The sequence below is a fragment of the Suncus etruscus genome, chromosome 8 (assembly GCF_024139225.1).
Source record: "Suncus etruscus isolate mSunEtr1 chromosome 8, mSunEtr1.pri.cur, whole genome shotgun sequence".
Lineage (NCBI taxonomy): Eukaryota > Metazoa > Chordata > Mammalia > Eulipotyphla > Soricidae > Suncus > Suncus etruscus.
In genome coordinates this window covers 12,189,401-12,195,923 of record NC_064855.1, presented here as the reverse complement: position 1 = coordinate 12,195,923, position 6,523 = coordinate 12,189,401, and the positions used below count along the sequence as shown (strand labels likewise).

General features: G+C 51.0%; 1 protein-coding gene and 2 non-coding genes across 3 annotated transcripts; all 3 read right to left on the bottom strand.

Annotated features, from left to right (window-relative positions):
- Positions 1–310: 310 nt before the first annotated feature.
- HSPA8 (heat shock protein family A (Hsp70) member 8) lies at positions 311–4,619 on the bottom strand. The gene is made up of 9 exons (XM_049777917.1): positions 4,509–4,619; positions 3,919–4,131; positions 3,131–3,336; positions 2,817–2,969; positions 2,173–2,728; positions 1,741–1,943; positions 1,333–1,531; positions 962–1,194; positions 311–716 (listed from the first exon to the last, which is right to left on the bottom strand). The coding sequence occupies exons 2-9, from the start codon at positions 4,121–4,123 to the stop codon at positions 531–533; spliced, it is 1,941 nt and encodes a 646-aa protein (XP_049633874.1). The 5' UTR covers positions 4,124–4,131; positions 4,509–4,619; the 3' UTR covers positions 311–530.
- LOC126016854 (small nucleolar RNA SNORD14) lies at positions 1,604–1,689 on the bottom strand. The gene has a single exon (XR_007498540.1). It is a non-coding gene; the product is annotated as a small nucleolar RNA SNORD14 (small nucleolar RNA).
- On the bottom strand, positions 2,019–2,105 carry LOC126016856 (small nucleolar RNA SNORD14). Its single transcript, XR_007498542.1, has one exon. It is a non-coding gene; the product is annotated as a small nucleolar RNA SNORD14 (small nucleolar RNA).
- Positions 4,620–6,523: the final 1,904 nt, after the last annotated feature.

The window sequence follows — 6,523 nt, the reverse complement described above, 5'->3', positions numbered from 1 at the left end:
TCCGTGTCCCATATGGTCCCCCGTGCCTGCCAGGAGCTATTTCTGAGCAGACAGCCAGGAGTAACCCCTGAACACCGCTGGGTGTGACCTAAAAAAAACAAAAAAAATGAAAGCCTTGTGATGTCACCAGTACATAAAGCCTTGTAATACACTACACCAAGGTAGCTTTCAGGCTATTTCATTTTCTAAAATCTGAAGCACTTTCTTTGGTTTCATAATTATACGATTGCCAACCCTAGTTCACCTGTTCTTAAACTAGCCTACCTACTTATGTCCTGTTAAATCAAAAGTTCCAGAAACATAGTTTGCCAATTTTAAATAGTTTTATTTTAAGACATTGCATTTTCCACTTATGATACAGTGCTTTAAAGTGCAATGTTTATTTGCTTTTCCTGTGCACATGATGTCTCATATTCAAGTATCAAGAATGCCCGGTTATGACTAGAACTTAATTGCCATGGAATTGCTACAAATTTGGGTCCTTCAATGTTTTGTGTGTGGAACAATGCTATATATATGCTCAGGCAGGCTTAATCAACCTCTTCAATGGTAGGCCCTGAGGAGGCACCTCCAGATGGGGGTGCTCCACCACCAGGGAAGCCCCCAGGCATTCCTCCGGGCATGCCCCCAGCACTCTGGTACAGCTTGGTGATGATGGGGTTGCAGACTTTCTCCAGCTCTTTCTGTTGATGTTCAAATTCTTCCTTCTCAGCAGTCTGAAAAAAGAAAAACATGCTTCTGAAGTTCAACCAAGGGTAATGAGTAACAAAAGCCTGTTATGAAAACCTTTAGGTATGCCAATTTATACTGAGTCACTCAGACATCCAAGGAAGGTACTGCCAACATCTTGAATTCTGGTGGAAACCGCGAATGTTTTGGACCATTCATCACTGTGACCCCACTATGTGCTTAAGCATTTTAGTTAAAGCAGCAGAAAAACAAAAACAAAAAAAGAACAAACCTGGTTCTTATCAAGCCAGTTGATGATCTCATTACATTTGTCAAGAATCTTCTGTTTGTCTTCATCATTAATCTTGCCTTGTAGTTTCTCATCTTCAACAGTTGCCTTCATGTTGAAGGCATAGGATTCCAGAGAATTCTTGGAAGACACCTTATCACGCTGCTTCTCATCCTCAGCTTTGTACTTCTCAGCCTCCTGAACCATACGCTCAATGTCTTCCTTGCTTAACCGGCCTGTGAAGACAAAACAGACCTTTTATTCAGTAAAGTACATATAATAATGTGACCCTCTAGATCTAGATAGAATCTTTCTGGGGTGATCTTTTGGAAATTGCTTGCAACCCACCCCAGCCAACTCATGCCCAGACTCACCCTTGTCATTGGTGATGGTAATCTTGTTCTCTTTTCCTGTACTCTTGTCCACAGCAGACACATTGAGGATACCATTGGCATCAATATCAAAAGTGACCTCAATCTGAGGAACACCTCGGGGTGCAGGAGGTATGCCTGTGAGTTCAAACTTGCCAAGCAGGTTGTTATCCTTGGTCATAGCACGCTCGCCTTCATAAACCTTGGTAGGAAATAAAGTTCACTATTACAAAACCTTTTTGTGCTACCTTGACACACCAATTGGAAGGACTGATCGCTCAGACATCCAAGGAAGGAATTGCCAACACAAAGATTTCTGGTGGAAACTACGAATGGTTGTGGTATCCGTCATCACAGCGAGACTGTCTTACATAAGTGAACTGCAGTACAAGGGCAGTAAAGAAAACATACCTGAATAAGCACACCAGGCTGGTTGTCAGAGTAAGTCGTGAAGGTCTGTGTCTGCTTGGTAGGAATGGTTGTATTGCGTTTGATGAGGACAGTCATGACACCACCGGCGGTTTCAATACCCAGGGAGAGGGGAGTAACATCCAAAAGCAGCAGATCTTGGACATTTTCTGACTTGTCACCAGACAGGATGGCTGCCTGGACAGCTGTGTAAAAACAAGAAATCTTTAATAGAGAATAGACTAACTGGAACCTACTAAAAAAAAAAAAAAGACCATCTCTCGCTCAGACATCCAAGGAAGTTAGGCCATCATTAGCTAAGCTTTTGGTGGAAACTACGAATGTTTGTGAATCATTCATCATTGCGAAACAAATGGCAAAACCGTTCTTAAGTACCTGCCCATTACACTACTAACTTTCTCCCTAGTATATTACCTGCACCATATGCTACAGCCTCGTCAGGGTTGATGCTCTTATTTAGTTCTTTTCCGTTGAAGAAATCCTGCAGCAGTTTCTGGATCTTGGGAATACGAGTAGAACCGCCCACTAGGACAATGTCATGGATCTGGGACTTGTCCAGCTTGGCATCCCTTAGGGCTTTCTCTACGGGATCCAGGGTGCCCCGGAACAGATCAGCATTCAATTCTTCAAACCGTGCACGGGTGATAGAGGTATAGAAGTCGATTCCTTCATAGAGTGAATCAATCTCAATACTGGCCTGGGTGCTGGAAGACAGGGTGCGCTTAGCTCGCTCACAAGCAGTGCGAAGACGGCGCACAGCACGCTTGTTCTCACTGATGTCCTTCTTATGCTTTCGTTTGAACTCGGCAATGAAATGGTTGACCATTCGGTTGTCAAAATCTTCTCCTCCCAAGTGGGTGTCTCCAGCAGTTGACTTGACCTCAAAGATACCATCTTCGATTGTGAGGATTGACACATCAAAAGTGCCACCTCCCAGATCAAAGATCAGCACGTTCCTTTCTGCTCCAACCTGCATTGGAAGACAAAAACGTTAAAAAGCCTCCATTTTGGATGGGGCAACCATACCACGAGGCCTGTCTGTCCCAGGACATACATACCTTCTTGTCCAAGCCATAAGCAATGGCAGCAGCAGTTGGTTCGTTGATGATCCTAAGTACGTTGAGACCAGCAATGGTTCCAGCATCTTTGGTAGCCTGACGTTGAGAGTCGTTAAAATAAGCAGGTACTGTGACAACAGCATTGGTAACGGTCTAAGAGGAAAAACACATTAGCAATAGTTCCACGAGGTGGACATCCCCCCTCACCCAGCATGCTTTTTTCACATAGGTCTGCTCTCTATGCACCCAACCGAAAGCTTTCTTGGATCTCCTCCCCTCCCCAGTTCCTCTGCATAATTGCGCAAGCCACTTACTTTCCCAAGGTAGGCCTCAGCAATTTCCTTCATCTTTGTCAGAACCATGGAAGACACCTCCTCAGGATAGAAACTCTTGGTCTCCCCCTTGTATTCTACTTGGACCTTGGGTCGGCCTGCGTCATTCACCACCATGAAGGGCCAGTGTTTCATATCAGACTGGACCACGGCGTCATCAAACCTACGCCCGATTAGACGTTTGGCATCTGCAAAAAAAAAAAAAAAAAAAAAAAAAAACCACCATTCTATTAAGAACTTTTCCCACTTGGGACAATCAACTCCAACCCGGATGCTGTCCATGGTCATCTGGCCAGGAAGGGGCAGAACAATGAAAAAATAAATGCGAGACACTCGCTATTGTTCATACTTCCGATTCTAGCCTTGCCCCTATATATAAATTAGCACGAACAACCTAGCTGCTCTCTGGGCTAGGTGAAACGTCACTTTCTATTCTCAGAACATTCTCGGGGCGCGCCTTCAAATTCTTCCGCTAAGGGAGGGAAAGCAAAAAACCATGAGGGCCAGAGATAGCACATGGAGTTGGGGCGTTGGCCTTGCATGCAGAAGCACGTGGTTCGAATCCCCCCAAATGTAATGAGGTTGGAATGATTGCACAGCTTTCTTTTTCACGCAGTGAACACGGGATGGACCCAGGCTCAGTTTCTGGCATCTCCTGGCCTGCCAGGAGCTATTTCTGAGCTTAGAGCCAAGATGGAACCCCCGAGTGTGGCTGGGTATGAACCCCCAAAATGGGGGAGGCAACAAACCCGGGCTGCGGACGTTCTTACCAAACACCGTGTTGGTGGGGTTCATCGCCACTTGGTTCTTGGCGGCATCGCCGATTAGCCGCTCGGTGTCGGTGAAGGCGACGTAGCTGGGGGTGGTGCGGTTGCCCTGGTCGTTGGCGATGATCTCGACTTTGCCGTGCTGGAAGACGCCCACGCACGAGTAGGTGGTGCCCAGGTCGATGCCCACTGCAGGTCCCTTCGACATCTTGGTGGCTGCAGAGGCAGAGAACCGGAAGTGGGCTCGCGGCGGACCGGAAGTCACGCTTGGCCGTCTCGCCCGGGCGCCCAGAAGCCCCGCAGCGGTCGGCGGCGCCGCCCCGGCCCTCAGCCTGCGCCACTGCGGGGCCCTGTGGTCATGGGGTACGCGACTGCGCACGCCCAAATCTCTCCCATAGCGCTTCCACTTCCGGCCTTCGGTTTACGTTCGTCTCTCAGAAGAGCGAAGACCCAGCGCGCGCCTAATGGCGGCTTTAACTCCCATATAGCCTTAGGCGCCCTGTTATCTCCCACTGCTTCTTTTGAGGGGAACAATACCGATGCCCCGCGAACCTCTAAACCCTCCCCAAGTGAACCTAAGCTTCAGCCCTTACCGCGTGTGTAGGCCTGGCTGCGATGGCAACGGATAACAGCTCTCTTCAGGGGTGGGCGCCGGCGTTCAATGAGACCGGTTTCCGCCCGCCGCCCTGTCTTTTATACCCTCCCTCAGAACCTTCCAGAAGGGTGCCGCCCCTTCGGCTGTCCGTCACGGGCGTCTCAGCCAATAGGCGCGCGACTCTCTCTTGTTGGAACCAATAGAGAAGCACGCTTAGCCTGGAGCCCCGCCTTCCTGACGTTCGGTCCCGCCCGTCGATGACGTAAGCGCGCCGCCGCCGTCGCCGCCGCGTTCTGGAACTTTCATTCCCGCCCCCGCCGCTCTCCGAACCGAACGGCCCCGGGGAAAGAGAAAGGGGTGGGGCCGCTCGTGCGCATGCGCGCGCGGGAAGTCCTCAGTCACCTCGGGCGAGAGGAAGGGTGGGGGAGGGGATGGAGCGTGTGCGCGCTTTCTTCTGCGCAGGCGCGGCTCTTTCCGAAGGGCGGGGGAGCGGAAGGAGGGAGGAAAAAAGAGGCGGGCTTATTTGGACGCAGCCAATCACAGCCGCGCTCGCCAGCCAGCCTCGTTCTGGCCCGGAGAAAGCGCGCGGCACCAGACGGAAGTGGAGCGAGGACAAAATGGCAGCGAAGGTTGTGGGGCTCCTCCCCCAGCCCCGCACCCACCCCGTCCCGGCCCGCCCGGGTTTTCACATATTTCTCAAGCAGCCTGAATGTTCCTATGATCGAAAAGTCCCGAAACAAGCTCGGAAGCGGAGGTTTAGGCTGTCTAGGCCTGAGTCCGCCTCAGAGGGAACCGCCATGTCCCCTCTGGGGTCGGCCATCTTAGCCCAGCCTGGACCCTAGCGACCATCGTGGACTTCGCTCTTGCAGCATTGGAGGAACTCGTCGGGAAAGGCGAATGCACGTCCGAGGCTGCAGAAACCAAGACCAGCGCTCGCACCCTGCACCTCACGACCCCTCTGCCTCGTGCATCGTGGAAGAAAGGAAAATGGGGGGCCCACGTTCCCCGTTATTCCGTGTTGTCCTCTTTTGGACCCTCTTTTTTGTATGTTTGTTTGTTTGTTTTCAGGTGCATGAGTCAATCCCCCACCTCATGGGCTCCCTGGAGGCCTTCCCTGCAAGCCCAGGCGGCCACCAATTCTTTTTTTGTTGTTGTTTTGCTTTGTTTTGGGGTCACACCCTGCAGCGCTCACAGGTTCCTCCTGGCTCTATGCTCAGAAATCGCTCCTGGCAGGCTCGTTGGGACCCTATGGGATGCTGAATTCGAACCACCGTCCTTCTGCATGCAAGGCAAATGCCTTACCTCCATGCTATCTCTCCAGCCCCCGCGGGAGAGCCACTTTTTTCTTTTCAGCTGCATGAGTCCATCCCCCCCGCCCCCCCCCCCCCGGCCTGGGCTCTCTCTGGCTTTGGAAAGGAGGCTCGGACCCATGCTGGGAGGCCTTCCTGGCCAGCCCCAAAGGACCTTTGTGAAACTCAGACTCTCTCTGGATCCTGCACGCGGCGCTCCTCTGGGCCTTGTCATTTTTCTAACGAGCCAAAGGCTGGAAGCAAAAGCTTATGTTAAGAGTCCCTTTCAAAAGGCAGGGCATTTCTGGCACTTGAAAAGACGTTTGGAGACTGGCTCCCCCCCCCCCCAGTGGCCTTGTTTAGGATTAGATTCTCCAGATTTTGGGGGAAAAAATACTAAAATCATTGTCAGAAGTTGGAGGACACATTGTCCTTGTTCAAACCAGTAAGACCCAGTCCGATTAAAACAATGTGCCCGACTGGGGAGATGTGTTCGTCTTCCATAACAAAGGGACCAGCACTGGTTTCACACTGGTTAGGAGTCATTTCCCCTATTTGGGGGGGGGGGGGGACACAATCAGCGGTGCTTAGGGGTTACTCCTGGCTCTCTGCTCAGGAATCGCCCCTGGCAGGCTCGGGGGACCTTATGGGATGCCTGGAATCAAACCACTGTCTGTCCTGGGTTGGCCACGTGCAAACAAAAACCCCTAGCGGTGTGCAGATT

What these genes read in the sequence shown, in the direction of transcription:
- HSPA8 (XM_049777917.1), bottom strand. Translation starts at nt 4,123, where the DNA reads ATGTCGAAGGGACCTGCAGTGGGCATCGACCTGGGCACCACCTACTCG. An exon ending in CTTATGGCTTGGACAAGAAG is followed by an intron (nt 2,729 to 2,816) that starts GTATGTATGTCC and finishes CTTCCAATGCAG; the next exon opens with GTTGGAGCAGAAAGGAACGT. An exon ending in AGCCTGGTGTGCTTATTCAG is followed by an intron (nt 1,532 to 1,740) that starts GTATGTTTTCTT and finishes TTTCCTACCAAG; the next exon opens with GTTTATGAAGGCGAGCGTGC.